Source organism: Trichechus manatus, unplaced genomic scaffold (genome assembly GCF_000243295.1).
Source record: "Trichechus manatus latirostris isolate Lorelei unplaced genomic scaffold, TriManLat1.0 scaffold00254, whole genome shotgun sequence".
In the NCBI taxonomy this organism is placed as follows: domain Eukaryota; kingdom Metazoa; phylum Chordata; class Mammalia; order Sirenia; family Trichechidae; genus Trichechus; species Trichechus manatus.
The window spans coordinates 2,401,508-2,425,490 of record NW_004444190.1 but is presented as its reverse complement, the minus strand read 5'-3'; the positions used below and the strand labels follow the sequence as shown (position 1 = coordinate 2,425,490).

Below are 23,983 nucleotides of genomic sequence, written 5' to 3'. Positions count from 1 at the left end.
TTGGCTGGAGGCACTGTCTGTGCAGGACTGTCCTCTTCTACAGCTCTTCTCTAGACATTAGCATATTTTTCCCACAATTATATGAGTTATGCCTCTTTTGCATATTTAAACACGTATCTTTAGAAGTTAGTGTTCAAAATACCACTTTAGAGAAAGCTTGACTTTTATTAACAGTGAAAGTGAAGTGAGAGCTCTAGGTCTGAGGCAGTGGTTCAGTGTGTCTGGCTGACCCAGGCCATTTTGTTAATCACCCAGAGCCCCTCTTGGCCCTATGGGGACCCAGACCTCACAGTCTGAACCACTTTTGTTTATACTGAGTTGTTATACCTACAGCCCAGGTGAGCAGTCACCTCCCCAGGACCTAGACTTCACAGCCTGAGCTGCATTAGTTTAGTGTAAGCCTTCCATGGAGGCCAGGCTAAATATTCCCAGACCCAGACTGGCCTCTAGAGATCCTCATGGTCCAAGTCAGATTTCCTCGTATCATTCTGATACCCAGAGATTGTGACTTACTGCAACTCTTGGAGCCAACTGGAAATGTTGAGTTGAGCTATGTTAAGTCTGAGATTCACATACAAAGCGTTTTGAAGAGAGTACACGCCACTGGATATGCTAGTAAATGAATAATTTCTTTTATAAGAATCAGCACAAGCTGTTCCTATGAGGCAGAGGTTAAAGAAGTCCCAAATGTCTAACTTTTCCAAGCTGCTGTACCACTCCATCATCTCTAACATCAACTATTCCCTCTCCCGTCCACTCTCCCTCCCGTCTTTGGGTTCCCTCATTTGCTGCAACATCTCACAAAACTCAAGAACCTTTAAAGGAAATGGCTCACATGATTGTGGAGGCTGGCAAGTCTCAAATTCGTGAGTCAAGCGTATGCTTCTTCTGACCCACGTGGCTGCAGGAGCTGACGAACCCAAACCAGCAGTTCAGAACACAGGCTGCTGGCTCACAAGGCTGTGGAAACTAGCAAATCAGGTCACAAAATAGGCTGCTGGCCCAGGGGGCTGTGGAGGCCTGCAAATCCCAGAATCAGCAGGTCAGATAGCAGGCCTCTGGGGAGGTCAGCTGATCATGGACCAGATGTGGGATCCAGATGCAGAGAGAAGGAGAGAGAGAGCCTCACCAGGGCACACACATGTATCTTAGATGCAGGCCACATCCCAGGGGAGGACATAACTTTAGTAAGGGTGGTGCTTGAGTCATACCCTCCTGCAAGGCTGCAGGCAACCCAAGACACACCTTATATCAATCCTGCCTCATCAACATGTAGAGGTCAGGATCCACAGCACATAAAATGGTGGACAACCACACAATACCGGGAACCATGGCCCAGCCAAGTTGACACATAACCCCAACCATTACAGGTTCGATATACCTGATTTGCATAGTCCTACTCAGTCATTGTGTGTGAGTCACAAAGACCATGGCTAGAAGGACCATTTAAGTAATTCATTGCACTGCAGCTAGCAAACTGATGAATTTAATTTTCTGCCCTAATTTGTCAGGAACAGGTTCTTACATTCATACAATGGCCAGCCCGTGTGACCTGTCTACTGACAAATGTATCATCGTGTTTCACGGTAAGGAGCATTGAGGAGCAACATTTTCTCAATTTGCTAATCTGACACCTTATGTAAATGCACATATGGTAGAGTGTACAAATTCAGCTAAGGGAAGGGGAGGTAAAATTTGATAATAATTTTATAATTTATTAAGCTACAAGCAAGTACTAACATCTCCCCCACCCCTCATATCACTCCTATGTACACAAATTGAAGGCAGTGAGTGAGTAGATACACACACAAACACACACACACACACACACACACACACACACACACACACTTCATTTGTAAAAGCCAACCCTATCCCACTGACACCAGCCATTCAAATCACCATAGATCAGAATGGGTGCACCAGCATTAAGAGCCTTTTTGTATTGCAGTAGCTCATTTAATCTTCAAAACAGCTCTATGAGATTAGCTCCATTTTATTGAAGAGGAAATTCAGCCCTGGGAGGTTAAAAAACTTGCTCAAGGCCACTCAGTCTGGATTTGAACCCAATTAGACTGAACACAGAGTTTATGATCTTAGGTACTAGTCTATTGCATCTCATGCTTCTTTTTTCCAGCATTCATAGTCTGAAAACACTCCTCAGGACACAAATAATCTGTCTTGCTTTTTCACCTTATTTCATATGACCTCAGTCTCATTGTTAATGTGGAATCCGTGCCAAGTTACCCAGATAGTGGGTAGAAGGAAGAATTACCTTTCTTTTTCCTCTTTGGTTTCTCACCATGCAGCAGTCACCTTCAGCCTTCTTGCCACCCAAGTGATAATGCTGCTATGCCATTTGCTTTTCCTCTTGGACTGCAGTGCTTTCTTTTCTCATCCCTCTCCTGTAGTAAATACTGAAATTGTGGTTGGTCACTTTCCTTCTCTGTGTTCCATAATCCTCTGAATCTGCCCCTTTCCCTTCTGGAGTGCTGCCTGGGGTGACTAACGTATACTCTTTCAACCCCTAAGAAAGCAACTAGAATGAAATGTGGAGGTATTTTCAGATACTCCATGACACCACGTGCTTAAAATCTGAGAGCACTGTTGTTAATGGAACACAAACATGATTTTAATGAAATAGTCCGTGTCTTAATCTAACTGATTTTACATCTTGCAATAACTGGGGCAATTTATTTATTGGGTGGAACTTGTTATAAAGCATTTATTTTCCGTTTTGTATTTTAAAGAGTGATTCTTTCTTTCTTCTATTCTCCCCACCTCCTTGAAATTACTAAGATCGTCTCATAAGGTTATAAGATGGGCTATCCAGGATCAAACTTCATCCATTTCAATTTTCATAGATTATCAAATGTTAGATTGGATTGGGTTCTCCCAGAACTAGATCATGAGCCAAGAATTTAAGTGAAAGTAATTTTTGAAGGCAATCTCAGGAGAAAGCAGTAAGAGAGTGGAGAAGAAAGGATAGTGAAGGGGGAAAAGCCAAACAGGAATGTAATTTTGGGAGAGTCAGCGTGATTGGAATTGACCAACCAGAGGCAGTTGGAGGGAGGCTCCAAAGGTTAGTTTTCACTACCTGGAGGTTTTTTGTATCTCTTTTATCTGTCGGTCATTGGCTGCAGGCAGGGTGTGCCCAGTGCTCAAGAGCAGTTCTCTGGGGAAGGATAAAAAGGGTTTTCACAGCGAAGAATTCATGAATCTGGGGAACTGGAACACAGACCTGGCCAACGATAACCAAGAAGATTTGGATAGGGCAGCAGTAATGTCCACAACAAAGTTTAAGTCGAAAAAATCAAATCATTCATTCAGTATGTCACACTCCTTTTACATTGGAGAGACTTGAGAATTAGAGAAGTAAAATAATTTACCTCAAGTGTCACAGCTGCTAGTAACAGAAGCAAAGTTAGAACCCAGGTGACCTGACTCCTAACCAGTGCTCTTTGTACCAGCTGATAGTGACAAGGGATGTTACTTGAGATAATGTTTTAATTATCCCCATTGCACTTCAGTTCTCTCTGATATTGTAGTTATTTATCTGAACCTCTTTAAGCGTATTTTAAATAAACCTTGCTGAGGTATATTTATATACAACAAATTGTTCCTGTTTTAAGTATGAAGTTCCATAAGTTTTGACAAATATATATGTAACATTGTAACACTCAACATACAGAACATTTCCATCACCTTGAAAAGCCCCTTCGGGCCTCATTGAAGGCAAGCATTGCTGGACCCAGGCAAACACTGATCTGCTTTCTGTCAGAATGGATCAGATTTACCTTTGCCTAGGATTTCATATAGATGAATCATACAGCATGTATTCTTGTGTGTCTAGCATCTTTAACTCAGCATGTCTTTGAGAGTCATACATGTTGCTGTATATCAGTATTTTGTTTCATTTTATTGCTGAATAGTATCCCATTTGCTGAGTAGTATTCCATTGTTTGGATATACCACAATTTGTTTATCCATTACCTGTTGATGGACATTCGGGTTCTCATTTTTGCCTATTATGAATAAAGCTGTTATGAACATTTGTGTACAGGTCTTTTTGTGAACCCATATTTTCATGTATCTTGGGTAAGTAACAAGGAATAGAATTGCTGGGCTGTATGGTAATGACCAAATTGTTTTCCAAATTGATTATACCATTTTACATTCCTGATTAGTAATGAATGAGAGTATTAGATGCTCTACATCCTCGCCGAGTCTTGGCATTGCCAGTTTTTAAATTTTAGCCATTTTAAATGGTTACTAATGGAGCTCTGGTGGCGTAGTGGTTAAGAGCTCGGCTGCTAAACAGAAGGTCGGCAGTTCAAATCCGCCAGCTTCTCCTTGGAAACCCTATGGGGCAGTTCTACTCTTTAGCATCGCTAACAACAGCAATGTGATTACTGGGCTGGGAGTGGAGCAGGGCTAGGCCTGGGGAAGGGCGGGGTGACAGGAGGCAAGAGCTGGGGGTGGGGCGGGGCCAGGGCTGGGGAGGGGAGAGGCTGGGGCTGGGCGGGGTGGGGCAGGCCTGTGGAGGCCTGAGGCGGAGTCCAGTGTCTAGGGCTTGGAGCTCTGCCTGCACATCAAGTACTAGTGGAAGCGGAAGCCAGTTCTGGACACCACCCCTGGGAGCTCTTGAGGCCAGATTACAAATCCCTGCTTCTTGATATCCTTTGGGTTCTTTACAGACTGCTCCTGCAGCTTGGGGATCTGGTCCCCTGAGTAGCCCCCTGCCCAGCTCTGTGCTTGGTAGTGGTAGGAACCCGTGAATGCTTGCTGAAGGAGGGCGGGAGGGGTGGAATTGGCAGGGCCCTGTGGCCTCCTTTCTATGCCCTGCTGCCCCCCGCCAGCTGGTGCCACTGGGAGAACTGACCAAGCATAGCACCTCAGATGGCGGTCCACCTCCTTTGCCCAGATCAGCCACACAGCTCGGCAGCTGGACTGGCCCAACCCAGAGGAGGCCTTCACAAGCATCAAGTTCGTGAAGGACACTCGTCGGCTGGCCCTGATGTACTGCAGCCTCATCAAGGCTTGGGCCCAGAACTCTCTGCAGGCCAGAAGAACTAGGGTCAGGCAGCCAACATGCTGTGTGTGGTGGTGAACAATGTGGAACAGCTGCAAACTGATGATTGGCAAGCTGCCCACCCAGTTGGCTTGGAAGGCTCTGGAGCAGCAGATCGGTGCTGTGTTGGAGCAGAGGTGGCTGCAGCACACACTACATGCCCACCTGCAGGGTGTGCTGGCAAGACTGGGCCACGATCAGCACCCTGGCCATGCAGCTGGAGGTGGGCATCGCCAAGCACATCCAGAAGCACCTGGGTATCAGCGAGTCCATACTGCTGGAGGATGCCATTCTGACCCTGATGAAGTTCCTGGAGGTGGAGCTTTGTTACATTAACACCAACTCAGTGCAGGAGAACTTAAGCAGCCTTTTGACTGCTCTGGACGCACGCACTCTCCCAGTGTCCTCCAGCAGGCTGATGATCGCTCTGCAGAAACCAGAGATCTGCCTGCACGCCGGGGACTGTGGCTTGCCACCCGAGGCCCTGCACACGGCCACCTGCCAGGCTCTGCAGAGGGACCTGGCGCTGCAAGTGGCCCCCAGCCGGGAGCTTATCCAGAAGTACTTCTGCACCCGCCTCGAGCAGCAGGCAGAAACCGCTGCCGAGGAGCTGAGGGTGGTCACGGTCAACGCTTCCTACCGTGCCTCCTAGCAGAAGTGAATGTGGAGCTGCTCAGCATTTCCAGCCTTCTGCCTCGGACTCCAAGGGCCCCAGTGACACCTTTGTGCAGCTGACTTGGAGCCCACGCCCTGAGACCCAGAAACGCAAGAAGGACCTTTACTGCTGTTTGTTGAGACCTTTGAATTCCTGGTGTCCGCCGAGCTGTGCCAGGAGGACGGGGTGTGCTGCCTGCTCATGGTGCTGGACCACGACACGCTGAGCCTGGACGACCTGCAAGCCGAGGCCTTCCTACCCCTGCGCTCGGTGCCAGGACCTTTCCCCTTTTGGAAAAGCTGCTCCGGCGTAGCAGGATCTCTGGCCACGGGGGTGGGGAATCACATCGTGGCTTCATGACGTTGAGCCTCGTTTCATGGGCTTATTGGCCATTGGTATATATTCTTCTACGAAGTGTCTGATGAAAAAAATTTCTGCTCATTTTTAAAATTGGCTTGTCATTCTTATGACTGTGATGGAGTTCTTTATATGTTCTGGATAAAGTACTTTGTCACATATATTTAAGGCAAATATTTTCCAGAAAGTTTTAATTTTTATGAAATATAATTTATCATTTTCTTTTATGCCTCATGCTTTTGTGTTCTATTTAAGAAAGCTTTGTCAAGGTAAAGGATATTTTCCCCCTATGTTTTCTTCCAGAATTTTTATAGTTTTAGTTTTTACTTTTCAGTCAATTTTAAGTTGATTTTTCTGTGTGGTAAGGATCAATGTTGTCTGTCTGCATGTGTTCTTCGTGTGTGTATCCAGTTGTTCCAGCACTTTTTCTTTTAAACAGATAAGGATTATTTGCAACAAAAAAAAGGGAGGGGAGACTGTTGAAATGTTGCAATAGGAGAAAAAAAAACAGAACTAAGTCTGATCTCAGTCTACTGAAGCAGAGGGTAGGGTGGTTTTGTTTTTTAAATAATATTTTATTATGTTTTCGGTGATGGTTCACACAGGAGTTTAGGGTCCCATTCAACAATTTCTACACAAGTTGTTCGGTGACATTGGTTACATTCTTCACAATGCATGAACATTCTTATTCTTGTTTCTGTTCTGGTTGTTCCATTTTCATTAATCTAGTTTCCCTGCCCCCTTACATTCTCACCTTTGTTTTAAAGTAATTATTGACCATTTGGTCTCATATAGGTGATTTTTAAAAGGAGCACAGTACTTACAGGTGCTATTTATTATTTTTTGAGCCAATTTGTTATTTAGCTACAAGGTGACCTCAGGGGTTAGTTTCCCTGGAAGATTCGAAGAGTATCTCAGTTCCAGCCTGGGCTTCCAACTGGTTTGTCCTGGTTTGTCCTGGTTTGGACCCTTGCTGAGAAATTGCATTTCTAACAAGTTCCCAGGCAATGCTAATGCTGCTAGTTAGGGACCAATTCTGAGAACCACCAGTAGAGCAGTGGTTCTCAAAATTTATTATACATAAGAATCACCTGGGGATCTTGTTAAAATGTATATTCTGATTCAGTATGTCTGGGGTGGAAATGCAAATTCTCAGCAGAGTTTCCAGCTGGGAACAAACCATATTGAAGCCCTGGTTCTAGTACCTTTTGTTGAAAAGATTCTTTCCCCCATTGAATTATCTTGGTGCCTTTGATGAAAATCAATTGACAAATGTATGTGTGGGTTTGTTTCTGGACTCTATTCAGTTTCATTGATCTGTATGTCTATCCTTATATCAATGCCATATTATCTTGATTACTGTAGCTGTATAGTAAGTCTTGAAATGAGGTTATGTAAGTTTCCCAACTGTTTTTTCCTTTTTCAAATTATTTAGGTTATTCTAGGTCCATGACATTTTCATAAATTTTAAAATCAGCTTGTTAATTTCTGCCAAAAAAAAAAAAAAGCCTCTTGAAGTTTTATTTCCAGTTGCATTGGATCTATAGACTAATTTGAGGAAAATAGACGTTTTAAGGATGTTGATTTGGTCAGTATATGAACTCGATACATCTTGCCATTTTCTTAGGTCGGGGGTTTGCAAACTATGGCTCATAAGCTTTCCACCTGTTTTTATAAATAAATTTTTTATTTGGAACATGTCATGCCCATTCATTTACATATTTTCTATGCCTGCTTCCAGACTACAAAGGCAGAGTTGGGTAGTTGCAAGAAAGACCATATGGCCCACAAGTCTAAAATATTTACTTTCTAGCTCTTTAGGAAAACGATTGCCAAACCCTGACTTATAAGGATGTTGTTTAATTTCCACATATTTTGGAACATTCGGATACCTTTCTATTATTGATTTCCATTAACTCCATTGTGGTCAGAGAAAATACTCTATGTTTCAATCTTTTTTTTTATTAAATAATTTATTTTATTTTTGTGGTTGAGAATATATACAGCACATACACCAGTTCAACAATTTCTACACGTACAATTCAGTGACATTGATTGATTACATGCTTTGAGTTGTGCAGCCATTCTCATTCCTCTTTTCCAAGTTGTTCTTCCCCAGTTAACATAAACTCACTGCCTCCTAAGTTTGCTATCTGATCTTTTGAGTTGCTATTGTCAATTTGATACTATATAGATAGTTCTTTAAAAGAGCACAGTGCTCAAGGCAGACATATTTTACTAGTTAAGCTTAACTATTGTTTGGTTTCAAGAAGACTTCAGGGAATATTTTTGGTTTAATGTTTAAAGCTTATCTCAGGGCAGTAGTTTCAGGGGTTCATCCATCTTCTGTGGCTCCAGAAAATCTGGATTCCATGAGAATTTGAAATTCTGTCCCACAGTTTATACCTTTTGATCAAGATTCTTCTATAGAATCTTTGATCAAAATATTCAGTAATGGTAGCCAGGCACCATCCAGTTCTTCTGGTCTCATGCAAAGGAGGCAGTTGTTCATGTAGGCAAGTAGCCAGACATTCCATTTCCCTCTCCTGTTCCTGACTTGCCATCTTCCTCTGTTGCTCCAGGCAAACAGAGACCAATTGTTGTACCTCGGATGCCAACTTGCAAACTTTTAAGACCCCGGGCACTACACAATGAATTAAAAAGTAGAACAGAAGCACTAAGCATGTTATTAGGCTAATTAATTGGGATGTCCCATGAAACCATGACCCTAAGCCTCCAAACCAAGGAACCAAATACCATGGAGTATTTGGGTTGTACAAAACCAATCTCAGCAGCTACTCTTTTGTTTTTTTTTCCTTGTTGTGATTTCAGTCCTTTTAAATGTAAGAGTTGTTCTGTGGCTCAGCATATGGTCTATTTTGGAGAGTACTTTTTGTGCACTTCAAAAAAATGGGTTCTGCTTTTTTTTTGGGGGGTGAAGTCTAGTTGGTCGATATTGTCATTCAAGATTTCTACATGCTTATTGATTTTCTTTCTACTTGTTTCATCAGTTAGAGAGGAGTCTTAAAATCTCCAACTGTAATTATGGATTTATGTATTTCTCATTTCAATTACTGCCAGATTTTGCTTCTTGTATTATCTGCATACATATTTAGGATTGTTATGTCTTCTTGATCAATTGACCCTTCTGTCATTATGGAATGTCCCTTTTTGTCTTTGGTCATATTCCTTGTTTACAGGTATACTTTATCTGATATTAAGTAGCCATTCTTTCTTTCATTACGGTTTGCATAGTTTATCTTTTCCTCTTCTTTTAACTTATCTATTCCTTTATCACTGGGTAATTCTTTTCAGAAGTAGACTGTCAGGTCCTTCTTCCTAGTCTATCTTAGTCTGGAAGGTCAGCTGAAACCTGTCTGCCATGGGTGACCCTGCTGGTATTTGAATACCGGTGGCATAGCTTCTAGCATCACAGCAACATGCAAGCCCCCACAGTACGACAAACTGACAGACACGTGGGGGCCATCAATTGCTCATATGCAAATTCAGATGAAAGCTGAAGAAAATTAGAACAAATCCACAGGAGCCAAAGTACAGCCTTGAGTATATCCCACCTAGTTTAGAGAGCATCTCAAGAATAGATTTGATGCACTGAACACTAATGACCAAAGGCCAGACGAATTGTGGAATGACATCAAGGACATTATACATGAAGAAAGCAAGAGATCATTAAAAAGACAGGAAAGAAAGAAAAGATTGGATGTCAGAAGAAACTCTGAAACTTGCTGTTGAACATCGAGTAGCTAAAGCAAAAGGAAGAAATGATGAAACGAAAGAGCTGAACAGAAGATTTCAAAGGGCAGCTTGAGAAGACATAGTAAAATATTATAATGACATGTGCAAAGACCTGGAGATAGAAAACACACTTGGCATTTCTCAAGCTGAAAAAACCGAAGAAAAAATTCAAGCCTGAAGGTGCAATATAGAAGGATTCTTTGGGCAAAACACTGAATGACGCAGGAAACATCAAAAGAAGATGGAAGGAATACTCAGAGTCACTGTACCAAAAAGAATTGTTTGATGTTCAGCCAAGAACCTATGGTACTGGAGGAAGAAGTCCAAACTGCACTGAAGACACTGGTGAAAAACAAGGCTTCAGGAACTGATGGACTATAACTTGAGATGTTTCAACCAACGGATGCAGTGTGGGAAGTGTTCACTCATCTATTCCAAGAAATTTGGAAGACAGCTACCTGGCCAACCAACTGGAAGAGATCCATAGTTTTGCCTATTCCAAAGAAAGGTGATCCAACAAAATACTAAAATTATCGAACAATATGATTAATATCACACACCAGTAAAATTTTGCAGAAGATCATTCAAAAGTGATTACAACAGTACATCGACAGGGAACTGCCAGAAATTCAAGCTGGTTTCAGAAGAGGATGTGGAATGAGCAGTATCATTGCTGATGTCAGATAGATCTTGGCTGAAAGCAGATAATACCAGAAAGATGTTTACCCGTATTTTATGGACTGTGCAAAGGTATTTCACTTTGTGGATCATAACAACTTATGGATAACATTGTGAAGAATGGGAATTCCAGAACACTTAATTGTGCTCATGAGGAACCTGAACATAGACCAAGAGGCAGTTGTTTGAACAGAACAGAACAGTTATACTGTTTCCTTTCACCATACTTATTCATTCTGTATGCTGAGCCAATAGTCTGAGAAACTGGACTATATGAAGAAGAACGTGGCATCAGGATTGGAGGAAGACTGATAAACAACCTGTGATATGCAGATGACACAACCTTGCTTGCTGAAAGTGACAGCACTTACTGATGAAGATTAAAGACTACATCCTTTAGTATGTATTACACCTTAACAGAGAGAAAACAAAACTCCTCACAACTGAACCAATAAACAACATCTTAATAAATGGAGAAAAGATTGAAGTTGTCAAGCATTTCATTTTACTTGAATCCATAGTCAACGTTTATGGAAGCAGCAGTCAAGAAATCAAATAACGCATTGCCTTGGGCAAATCTGCTGCAAAAGTGTTAAAAAGCAAAGATGCCACTTTAAGGACTAAGGTGTGCCTAACCTAAGCCATAGTGTTTTCGGTTGCCTCACATCCATGGGAAAAAAGGAAAATGAATAAGGAAGACCAAAGAAAAATTTATGCCTTTGAATTATGGTGCTGGCGAGGAATATTGAATATACTGTGGACTGCCAAAAGAATGAACAAATCTGTCTTGGAAGAAGTACAGCCAGAATGCTTCCTGGAGGCAAGGATAGCGAGACTTTGTCTCACATACTTTGGACATATTATCAGGAGGGACCAGTCCCTGGAAAAGGACATCACGCTTGGTAAAGTAGAGGGTCAGTGAAAAAGAGGAAGGCCCTCAACGAGATGAATTGACAAGGTGGCTGCAACCGTGGGCGTAAGCATAACAACAAGGATCATGAGGATGGCGCAGGACCAGGCAGTGTTTGGTTCTGTTGTACCTAGGGTTGCTATGAGTCAAAACTGACTCGATGGCACCTAACAACAACATTCCTTTATGTTTAAAGTACATTTTATATGGTGTTTTCCATTTCTTTGTGTAGATCCACTTTCCATCTGGTGTAGTTTTTCCTTCCACCTGAAGAACTTACTTTAATAATTTCTTGTAGTGTAAGTCTGTTGGCAGCAATTTTTCTGAGCTTTTGTGGGTCTTAAAAAAACTCTGACTTTGATTTCATTTTTAAAGGATAATTTTACTGGCTATGGAATTCCAGGATGGCAGAATCATTTTTAGCACTTTAAACATGTCATATCACTGCTTTCTGGCGCACAGTTTCTGACGTGAAGGCTGTAGTCGTCGTTATCTTCATTTTTCCGTATGTAATATGTGTATGTATGTGTGTGTGTATATATATATTCTTTAGCTGTTTAAACATTCTCTCTTTATCCCTGGTATTCAGCAATTTGATTATGATATGCTTTGGCATGGTTTTCTTGGTTTTTCTCTTTCTTGAGGTTTGTTGAGCTTCTTGGAGCTCTGGGTTTATAGCTTTCATCAAATTTGGATGTTTTTTCTGTTATTTTTTCTAATATGTTCACTTGGCCCCCTCTCTCCTTGTATCTTTTTGGGATTACCATTACACATCTGTTAGAGTACTTCATATTGTCCTGTAAGTAACTATTACTGTTAATTTTTTCAATCTTTTCTTTTTCTCTTTGCTTCTGCTTGAATAATTTCTCTTGCTTTGTCTTCACGTTCCCTGATATTTTGGAATGTTTAATCTATAGCTGATCCTACCCAGTGCATTTTTTATTTCAGACATTGTGTTTTTCACCTTTATATTCCTGTTTAGTTTGTTGTTGTTGTTGTTGTTGTTAATGTCTTTCATTTCTCTCCTCATTATGTTCATGTTTTTCTTTCATTATTTGCGTGAATATAATGGCCCCTTTATCCAGAATCTGCTTATTTCATCATTTTTGGGTCTGTTTCTATTGACTAATGTTTCTTCTGATTCTGAGTAATATTTTTGTGCTTTTTGGTATGTCTAACAATTTTATATTGGATGCTGGATATTGTATATTTTTTGTTATTGTTGGATACTAGATTTTGTGGGTTTTGAAAAGCATTATACTTTGTTCTGACTGGCAGTTAAATTACTTGCTAATCAGCTTTATCCTTTAGATATTTGTTTTAAAGCTTTTTGAAGGCAGGCTCAGTAGCCATTACTCTGTCTTGTTTAGCCCCACTATTAAGGTATGATTCTGCGGCAGTCTCCACTAGATGCCCTAGGTGTTCACTCTGTGTGTCGTCCCCCCCACCCACCCCGGACTGGTCATAATTTGAATCTCTCCCAGCCTTTGTGTAGCAGGGAATTTTTCTGCTTATAGCCTCCCGTTTGTCCTTTGCCTGGTCTTGTGCATTTTCCCCTACACATGTGCAGCTTAATATTCACTTACAGACTCAACACAATCCCATGCAAACATCTAGAGCCATCTCTCCTTAAATCTTCTCCTGTACTCTGCTGTACAAATTCCAGCTGTCATGCCTTGCTGAAATCTGATCTCCCTCTCCCCTCAACTCAGCAAGACCTCTGCTTGAGGTTCCCCCTCCTTGCACTACTGTCCTTCTTTCATTAATCACAGTCCTGCGGTACCTATTGTCCAATGGCTGAAAATCATTGTTTCATATATTTTATTCAGTTTTCTTGTTTATGGGGGCCCACTTACTCCATCATGCCCATTTTCAAGTGTAGTTTTTTTTTCTCTATATAACTTTTTGTAGCAAGCTTTATATATTGTCTATTTTAAAAGAATACTTCTATTTTTCCCAAGTTATCCAGTTTTTATATTTGGCATGTGTTGTTGTGGGCCATACTCATTTGTAGTATTCTGCTGGAGACAAGGTCTTAAGTCATAACATAACTTTCCCTCCTTTAAATTTAGTTATTTTAGTCTTACCTTTAAACATTTGTATTGTTAAATACAACATATGGAAAAGTGCATAGATTATCTATAAAGTGAATATCTCTGTAATCGTGACAGGAGAAAGAAATAGAATGTTGTCAGCACCCAAGAGGCTTCCTTTTTGTTTCCTTTCCCAGGCTAACCTCTCACTGTGCTGGGAGATAACCACTTCTCCATCCTTCACAGTAGAGGGTTAGTACATGTCTGCACATAGACAGGAATGTCTCAGCCAGTCTGAACCAACCTTTGACCAACATCTGGCAAACGAAGACGTTTATCTCTTTTTAAATAAAATAAAATACTACATGATAGTATACTTTTTCCTCTTCCTTTTACTTGGTGCTGAACCACGGCTCCTAGTATAACTGCCCACACAGTGACATGTTTTAAGTTTTATGAAATGAGTATGAACTGCTGTAAAGGACAGAGGATGGAGAAATGACTTGCAGGTGAGGTGACAGAGGGAGCTTCATGGAGCATTTGAGCTTTGTGTCAGAGCAGCAGCTCTCAGCCTCTGAGCACCTTTTAAATATACCAGTGCCTGGGCTCTACCCTTAGACAGTGTAATTGGTCTGAGCTGCAGCTTAATCTCTGGGGTTTTTAAAGAGCTTCTGAGGTCATTCTAATGTGCCAAACTGCAGAACCAAGAACCAGTGCCTTAGGCCAAGGCATTCTTCTCAAACCAGGACCTGGGTTTTTTGTTGTTGTTGTTTGTTTTCTAATTTCAAATCCATCATGGACTGATAATTTTATAGAATGCAATAGAAATGAATTACTAGAAAAATGGCTGTATAAAAGAAAAGCCTAAATATTATTATTAGATTAAATAGATACATAACAATGGTATCAAACTGCTACAAACTTTTCAAAATGGATACTCTTGATTTATATATGTATCTTTTGAAACAATACAGAGTTCCTGGACTGGCGCTGGTCTGCAGACCACACTGAGGCCTGATGATACAGAGGGCAGTGTGGCAAGAGTCCTGTATTAAGTGGGTGGAAGTTTGTGCCATAGGAATTAGGTTGGGTTTGGTCATATAGGGCCTCGATTGCTGGCATAAATAATTCAGCTTTTGTTCTGTAGGCACCAGGGAGCCAGAGAATCATTGGCGAGGGATGCCTTGATCATAGCTGTGGAGCTCATTTTGGCAGCGTCGTTGTATATGATGGATTTAGAGTGAGAGAGTGAAAAGGGGAACTGGGTAGAATAAAACAAAAACTCTCAAATTTCTAGAGAAGTTACTCTAGGAATGCTAACAAACTCCTTAGAGGATACGAGGATTTAAGCTAGTTGAAAATATATAAGGTTGTTTATTCTGTGTGTTTTCAGAAACCACACAGATAGAAGATCCAAGAAAACAATGGAGAGGAGAACAGGAGAAAATGCTCAAGGACTATCTCTCAGTGGCTCAGGATGCACTTAGGACACAGAAGGAGCTGTACCACGTGAAGGAGCAAAGACTGGCTTTGGCTCTGGATGAATATGTACGATTAAACGATGCTTATAAGGAGAAGTCAAGTTCTCGCACAAGCTGTAAGTACAGTGTGGTTATTCAGACTTCCAAAATAGGGACCTATTTGTAGACAATAGAAGTCTACTTGCATTTCCATGGAGTTTACTTTTGAGTCCTTTTCTTTTCTAGCCTGGAAGAATCCCTCAGTACCATGAGAGAGGGTGATGGCACACTGCCCATTTCTTAGTAACACTCCTCAACCCTCTTCCAGATAAAGTTTCCCCATTTCGGGATATGAACTATCTAATTATCCATTGCCATTGAGTCGATTCCGAGTTGGACGGCAACAGGTTTTTATACCATCTTTTCCTGCCTGATTGCCTTTTATTCATCTATGAAATAACTTATACCTTTTGAGGACAAGGCAGATAATTTTTCTTCTTGCTACTCTTAACAGTATTTTTAATGGAAGAGACTGAAACTATTAGCTAGAATAAAGTTTCTGTTTACTACCTGAGCTGATTTCTCTCTCCTTCATGCCATAAATAGATAATTTGGAACTGGCCATGTTTTAAGAAGCAGTTATGATGGACTCAGAAGTTCTACTTAAAGTTGAAGTTTTTGAATAATTAACTGTATTATCCCGATACTCTGTATCGTAATATGGTCCTCTAAGGACAGAGGTATAAAGTCCAGAAGAAAATTAAGCACCAGGGTCTTTATGACATTGCTCTTTTCTCTGACTTTTTAAGAAAATTATAGAGATCTGAAGATTACTTTTTATATATAAGGATCTGATGAATGGTAATGAAAGGAAGTATAAAAAGAAAATGTTCACAAAGCATATAAATCTTGTTGGTTTTAGAATTTGTGAATTCTAAGTGAAAGAACTGCGCAACTATAAATAGTTATTTTTTAATTTTTTTCTCTTTAAAAGTGTTCTCAGGATCTTCATCCAGTACTAAATATGATCCCGATATTTTAAAAGCTGAGATCTCTACTACGCGATTAAGGGTAAGGTTATTTTATTGTGGTTCTGCATTGAATGTATACATAGAATCTGAAGGTTGTGGAAGGGGCTTTAGTGGTCATATTCTGTCTCCATTCAGTGTATGAAGCTCTTCCACTTATTCCTGATGGGTGGTCTTTCTATCTTTTTTTGAACAAGTTCTGTGATCGGGATTGTATTTGTTATTGAGATATGGTCCATTGTTGGGCAGCTTTTTTTATGAGCAGTTAGTATATTGAATCGAAATTTGAGTCTTGATACTTACTTTCCCTTGTTATGGCAACTTACGTACTCCAGTTTCAGAGAGGACCTAGTTGCTTTTTCATCAGACTACCCCAAATTTAAAGACGCCCACAACTCGTGTCGCCAGGCCATTCCTTTTTTAGATCAGACTTTGCCAATTCTTCGTTGTTCCTCACTTGGCTTTGTTTCCTGATCCTTATCCTAAAACTTTTTGCCTAAACTGTTGTTAAGGCTAGAACTTACTTATCCTTAATTTTTGGCGTTCTAAAAGTAAATAAACTCATGTAACCAGTACCCAGGTAATGCAGTAGATACGACTATGACCCCAGAAGTCCCTGTTGGGTCCTCTCATGGTTATTACCCTCATTGTTCCCCTTAAAGCCGACACTAGCTTCACACACCCTATTAATTAATTTTTTGCCTGCTCTAAAATTTGTGTAACTAAAATGGTATAAACCAAATGTATGTTATTTGATGTCTGGCTTCTTTTGCTCAACAACATTTCAAGATACATTCACATTCACGTTTATTGCTGTATCGGATTTCCACTTTTGTGTACATATCATAAATTCTTTAACCTTTATACTATTGACGTACATTAGTTTTACTATTCTGCTATTGATGCAATTTAATAACCAATTTCTAGTTATAAAAATTATGCCTTTATCTACGTGTCTGTTGGTGCAGATGTGTACACATTTTTGTTGGGCATGTAACTAGGAGTGCAATTGCTGTGTCAGCAGGTGAAGTATGAACTTTAGTGGATATCGCCAAACAGTTTCATCTCCTTATTTTCTGATATCTACACTTTAAAGCTCTAAATTTCTTTCTGTATATGACTTTTGTCTGTATCCCACAAGTATTAATGTTTTGTATTTTCATTATCATTTAGTTCAAAATATTTTCTTGCTTCCTTTGTGTTTCTCATATGAGTGTATTGCTTAATTTTCAAAGAATTGGAGATTTTCTTATCTTTTTACTGATTTCTGCTTAATTCCACTGGGTAATACTCAGTTCTAGAATTTCTGTTTGATTCTTTTTTATTGTTTCTAGTTACTTGCCTAAATTCTGCACATTGATATATTTTTTGAACAAAATAATTACAGTCATTTTAAAATTCTATGTTTTGATTAATACAGTATCTAGATTTCTGATATGTTAGATTCTTCGGTCTGTTTTTTTTTCTTGGTTTTGGTCAATAATTGACTTTCTATAGCTCCTTATTTTTTATTCAGAACCATAACATTATGTATGAAAAAGTATAAAGAATATTTGAGACTTTGGATGATTTACTTCTGCTTCTTTTAGACAGTTAGGCCAAGGGCAGGCTTTATTTTAATCCAGTCACGGGTTGAGCTGACTGAAATATGGACTTAAGTCCTTTTCTGAGAATGGGTCTGTTCTAGTTTACCCTTTCTCTTGGGGTAAAGCACTTCAGAATCCCAGCTGAACTCCTCATGTCTTTTACCAGAGCTGCTTTTGCTCTGTGGGCCCCGAACTGCAAATCTCTCCCCATCTGCCTCCCCCACTCCCCCAGCTCTGTGGGATTGCCAGGGCTTCTCTGAATCTCAGCCTCTTGGTCACTGCTATTTGCCCAGCTTTCTGGTTTTTCTGTTGGACTGGCAGATGCCTCCAGAGAAGAAGCAGTGCCAAGCGTGGTCGTGACTCTGTGCTTCCATTATCTTTTGAATCTTTCACACACAGAGCCTTGCTTCCATGGTAGTTCTCCAGTGCCATCAAATAGTTCCTTTTTTTCTCACAACTTTTCTATTTGTTTTCCAATCAAGAAAATGAAAAAAAGTTTGTCTATAATCACTGGAAGGAAGTAAAACTTCTCTTTAGCTTGGATTTATTTAATTTATGAAGTCATTGATACAAGTGTCCTGTGTCATTCTACCATAGAGATCCCTCTGGGATATCATGGACCCTGTATTCTATCAATCCATACATATTTCACCATATATTTCTCGAGAGTATCATATGATTGTCTGTCCAGTGCTTTTCTACTTTTTCTCTGTACCATGTCTCTGCATTTCTGTGATCTACTAGGCTAGATACCTTATCTAAAAAAAAAAGGATATGAAGATATTTTGTCAAAAGTTACTCTTAATAAACCCCAATAGTCAATTAATCTGTAAATTTCTAAGGAAGATATTATTTATGATTACTGCCTTTTGAATTGTATTTAAGTTTGTTCTTCAGAGCCCTTATCCTTGGAAGACACATTATAAATGGAATAACCACAATAGGCTCTTTTGGTTTGTCCATTTATATCCTTTTTTAGAAAAGATGCAAACTTAGGGAGGAATTTAAAAACAAAAACATTTTAGAGTATCTCACACAAATAACATTTAGAGGAAAATGGGGCTCCATCTTAATCAGGGATATCATAGAGATCGCCAGTGGCCACATTCCCCTGAACTGTCTCCTAATACAAGTGTAGCATCTCTTAGATACAGCTTATTTTATGCCAAGTTCAATTTGCTGTTAATATCACAGGCTTATGTTAAATTTATTCATTTATATGTTCAGCATTAAGGGACCACAAAGATGAGTCAGACAGAAATGCCCTCGGGTGCTTTTTTAAGAAGAGGATACAAGACATTTGTAAATAACTGTAATAAAGGGTCAGAAGTGACACTCTCTTCATCCCTTTCATTAGTGTAGGGGTGCTTGTTTAACACTTCCTGAAGTGTAAATGCCTGTTCAGAAATTCTCCTTTAGCAAATTAGCCTTTGTAGTCTATGTTGTTACCGTGATGTTTTGAGTTGTGTCACGGTTTTAACACTTTGGAACAGATGGTTCCCTAACCCTGGTATTTGTCCACATTTTGGCTGGGCAGCACTTCCAGAATGCTCCAGCGATCCGGAAGTGGATGGGTGACTTGGCAGAGTCTCATGGACTTTGATAATCTGGCCCTCCTTAGTTTGGCTTCACTGTATAAATGCCTGCGTATGCACATCCTTTTCACAAATTAATGCCATAGCAACAGTAACTCATGTATAACTATCTCTTCATTGCTTTGGTGTCTCAGAGTACTTGCCTGTGCTTTTGGGCACAGAAACAATTTTTTAGGCAGAGCCAAACACTAATTTCATACTTAATTATTTTGATGTGATAATATTAACAAGTATATCTCATTTGTTTTACTGAATTAGAGCAAGGGGTCAAGTACTTGGAAACCATGTATTTAAGACCATCTGTCTAAAACATATTTTTATATTATTTTATATAATGGTATTGGTGATCATTGACCTTCAGTTTCCTCAGTGGTTGATGGGGATAATGGTGTTTTCCTTACATCTTATTTCTAGTTGTTGAAATGGTTAAATGAATAAATCAATTATTTTTATTAAGATAATCTTATAACTTTTAGAGGTCGTGTTTAATTACTTCAGAGAATTTTATTTTAGGAAGAAGAATGCAAAAATTTTACCACAAAATTTATTGATTTATAAATAAATATTTAGACCTTGGGATCTTGGGGTAGAGGTAGGGATAGAATATCTCATACAAACGAAATCTTACATTCAACTGTCATTTTTCTAAATCTATGCCTAAGTTTACAAATAAGTGAAATTTGGTAGAGAACATTTTTGATGAATTTTTATTTAAGCTTTTACCATTGTTTATTAAACTAAAATAGAATGTTCAAGGTATAAAGGAAATCTTTAGAAATACAAATGCATTTGAGATGTTTCTTGAGCACCATAGCATGTGCTCCCATACAACTTTTAATTTTATAAAAAAGGAAAATAAGACCTCTTTGGTTAACTTATACCTTACTCTAAATCACATAGCTGGTTAGTAGGCACTAGTACCAATAAAAGTGTTCTCAAATACATTTACTCACACATTGTTAGTAAGAATTCACTTTGAATTATTTTTAGCAGAGGTGATAGACTTAGAAAAGTCATCCACAATCTAACCTATATGTAGTCTTGGGCATAGATTTAAAAGAGTGGCAGTTGAATTTTAAGGCTTAGTCTGTAACTGAAGAGAGTTAATTAATTCATATGTACATCAAAATATGATACCTTAGTAGGGTGCAGAACTCAAATTCTAGTAAAAAGACCAGACTTAATGGTTTGACTGAGACTGGAGGGACCCTGGAAGACATGGCCCCCGGACTCTCTTCTAGCCTGGAACTGAAACCATTCCCGAACCCAACTCTTCAGACGTAGATTAAACTGGACTGTAACACATAAAATGATACTCAGGAAGAGAGTGCCTCTTAGCTCAAGTGGATACATGAGACTAAATGGGCAGCTCCTGTGCGGAGGTGAAATGAGAAGGCAAAAAGGGACAGGAGCTGGTTGAATGGACACGGGAAATCCGAGGTGGAAAGAAGGAATGTGCTGTCACATTATATGGAGAGCAGCTAGGGTCACATAACAATGACTGTATAAACTTTTGTATGAGAAACTAACTTGAACTGTAAACTTTCACTTAAAGCACATTTAAAAAAAATTAAACCACTATGTATACATATAGTAGTTTAGATATATATGAGATATGTTAACCAACTGATCTAACATAGCAAAAATCATTTCAGTGTGCTCCAGTGAAAACAAATAGGACTTTTGAGAATGTACATTGCTGTAGTAAGGATTGTCTCTTGACTAGACATGGAGATATCTTTATACTTGATACTGCATTTAAAGCTTAGCCCATGGTCTATGCTAATTCACAATACTAAGCTGTGTATTAGATATGGTTATTCTTTTAGGATCTTCAGAAATGAATTTGTGTTGGTTAGAAGATAGTACAACAGTCTTAGTGAATTTTGAGTGCAATTAAGAATAATAGGACTTATGTTCACTAACAAAAAGAAAGAATAAGACAAACAGAATGAAAGAGAAATACTTTATTTAATGCAAGAACTGGGGTTATCTCTACTATGGCATGTTACTAACTTGAAATAACTATAATTCATGGTAGTATCTGTTTTCAGAAGGCATATTCAGACCTCATAGGGTAAAGCTATAACACTTAGTCACATTTATGGATTTCATAATTGTGTTTCTCTTTCCTTTTCTCTAATGATTTTGGTTTCCTTTTCTAGCTTTGCAGGGTAGTGCACTGCAAGCTAAATAACACTTCAAAACAAATCCTTCATTGACTGTGTGTTGTTGGGGAAAGGATACTTAGTTTCTTCCTCTAGACCACTATATCAATCTCTCTGACTGCAGCTTCCCATCTTCTCCATTTTAATTCTCACCACACTTATATCCATAATGCTTGTGGCTTTTTATAAAATTAACTCCTCCAATTAGAGAATTTACAGTCTAAGCACATAGAATTGACAGGATAATAATCCATAAATGATCACTTTTAAATGATTCTATAAGACCTTCATTTTTTGAAGGCCATGGGAATTAAGCTTTTGAAATTGTATGAGATAAAGATATCATAATGAATATATTCAAACCACTAACCCATTGCCACTGAGTCAATTCCAACTCATAGCGACCTTATAGGACAGAGTAGAACTGCCCCATAGCGTTTCTGAGGAGCGGCCGGTGGATTCGAACCGCCGACCTTTTGATTAGCAGCTGTAGCTCTTAACAAGTGCGCCACCAGGGCTCCTTCACACTACTACTTACCCATATTTTTATACTTTTTCTTGACATACACACAATAAATTCATTAACGTAACATGTTGACATTAAATTTTTGAGAGTCGATCTCCTAAAGCCATGACAGTGAAGCAGCAAGAGTATGAGACAGCTATTTATATTTCATACAATTTTGTAATATTCAGCTTCTTCATATGCATATTTATTTCTAGAACTGAGGATGGTAGACTTCCTGTTAGCTTCTGCTTAATCAAAGAACCAGACTTAGAGAGCTCCTTCAAGATACAGAGGAATAGAATTGTGTGAATTGAGATTAGTAAATTTGGTCCCAGTTTTCATGGTGTGCCTTTACATATGGGGAGATATTGATGAAATAGATCCAGTGCAGAGATACTCTGCCCAAAATTCAGGCTGTGGGAATCACATGAAAATATTTTTAAAAATTCTATTGATACCTGCTCTTGCCATGAAAGATTAACTCCTACAAGAATTTCCCTCTGGCAGTAGTCAATTAGAAAACTAAGCAGAATCTATAAAATAATTGTTTTTAGACTTTGGACGATAGTCAGTAGAGGACTGTAATCCCTAATTGAAGGGAATAAGACAAAGTGAGACCTAAGATTGTACCATCTGCAGTACAGGGGGAAGAACTCAAATATAGACTGTTGTGGTATGTATCCCTGAGTTGAGGAGACAAAAACAAAAAAGTTCAGTGAGGTGAAAGTGACTGGAATTTTGGGGAAGAATACTGGAGAGGCGAGAGCTACAGAGACACAGAGAAAGAGACAATGAGAGTGAGCAAGTTGTGGAGATTTCTAGAGGGATCTCCTCAAATCTTTGACTGAATATGGACTATGCAAATATGGTATAAAGTACCATGAGGCTGGGGAAAGAAAAGCAGTAGGACAAACAATTCTCAGAGCTCATACATGGCTGGGAATAGTTCATGTTTCCACCAGCCCGAATGGAGAGACCTTGTGATAAATGGGTCATTGGGTAGAGGCTTTTGAAGGATAGTGCCTTAGTAGTGGGACCAAATTAGCCTTAGATTAAAGATTGCTTTGGATCTACCCTAAAAAATGAAAAGCAAACCATGAAAGGATCAAATTGATCCAAAATACTTTAACCATGCGCTAGAACAAAGTCCAGCATTCTTTAAGGGAATACAACAAAATCTAGCATCAAATAATGTAAAATTCACAATGTCTGGCATCTAATAAAAAATTTTCTCGAGGAGCGTGGGTGGCACAAGTGGTTTGTAATCGGTTGCTAACCTGAAGGTTGGTGTTTGAATGTACCCAGAAGGCACCACAGAGGATAGGCCCAGTGATCTGCTTCCATAAAGATTACTGCCAAGAAAACCCTGTGGAGCAGTTCTAGTCTGTAACCCATGGGGCTGCCAAAACTAGAATAGCCAAATGAAATATTTTCAGGCATGTTTGGGATGAGCAGAGTGGAGAGGGAGAGAAGGGAAGAATGGCCAAGGGGCATGTGGAAGCTTTTGGGGATTGATAGATTCATTTATTATCTTGGTTGTGATGATGGTTTAATGGGTATATACATATGTCAACACATAATCAGAATTATAGCTTAAACATGTTTAGTTTGTTATGCATCAGTTATACATCAATAAAGTTGTTAAAAAATTGTCAGCTATGCAAAGAAGCAAGAAAATGACCCATAACAATAAGAAGAAATGTCAAATATGATTTAATTAGCAGGGAAGGATGTTAAAACATATTCTATGCATGCTCAAGAATGTTGAGGAAAACATGAAAATTATGAGGAGAGAAAGTAATGATATATTTTTAAAAAAAAAAGTGGCTCCCAGGCTCTCTGTTGGCCCAAAACTGAAACCATTCCCGAGGCCAACTCTTCAGACAAAGATTAGACTGGACTATGGGACATAAAATGATACTCGTGAAAAGTGTGCTTCTTGGCTCAAGTAGATACATGAGACTAAATGGGCAGCTCCTGTCCAGAGGTGAGATGAGAAGGCAGAGAGGGTCAGGAGCTGGTTGAAGGGACATGGGAAATCTGGGGTCGAAAGGAGGAGTGTGCTGTCACATTATAGGGAGAGCAACAGGGTCACGTAACAATGTATGTATAGATTTTTGTATGAGAGACTGACTTGAATTGTAAACTTCCACTTAAAGCACAACAGTAAAAAAAAAA

At 39.4% G+C, this 23,983-nt stretch overlaps 1 protein-coding gene across 1 annotated transcript in view; it reads left to right on the top strand.

The window, feature by feature from the left end:
- WWC2 (WW and C2 domain containing 2) overlaps positions 1 to 23,983 on the top strand; it is a 339,751-nt gene that overhangs the window by 196,465 nt on the left and 119,303 nt on the right. The window contains exons 3-4 of the mRNA XM_004389676.1: positions 14,854 to 15,057; positions 15,915 to 15,991. Coding sequence (XP_004389733.1) covers positions 14,854 to 15,057; positions 15,915 to 15,991 — 281 coding nt within the window. The remainder of the gene's footprint in view (positions 1 to 14,853; positions 15,058 to 15,914; positions 15,992 to 23,983) is intronic.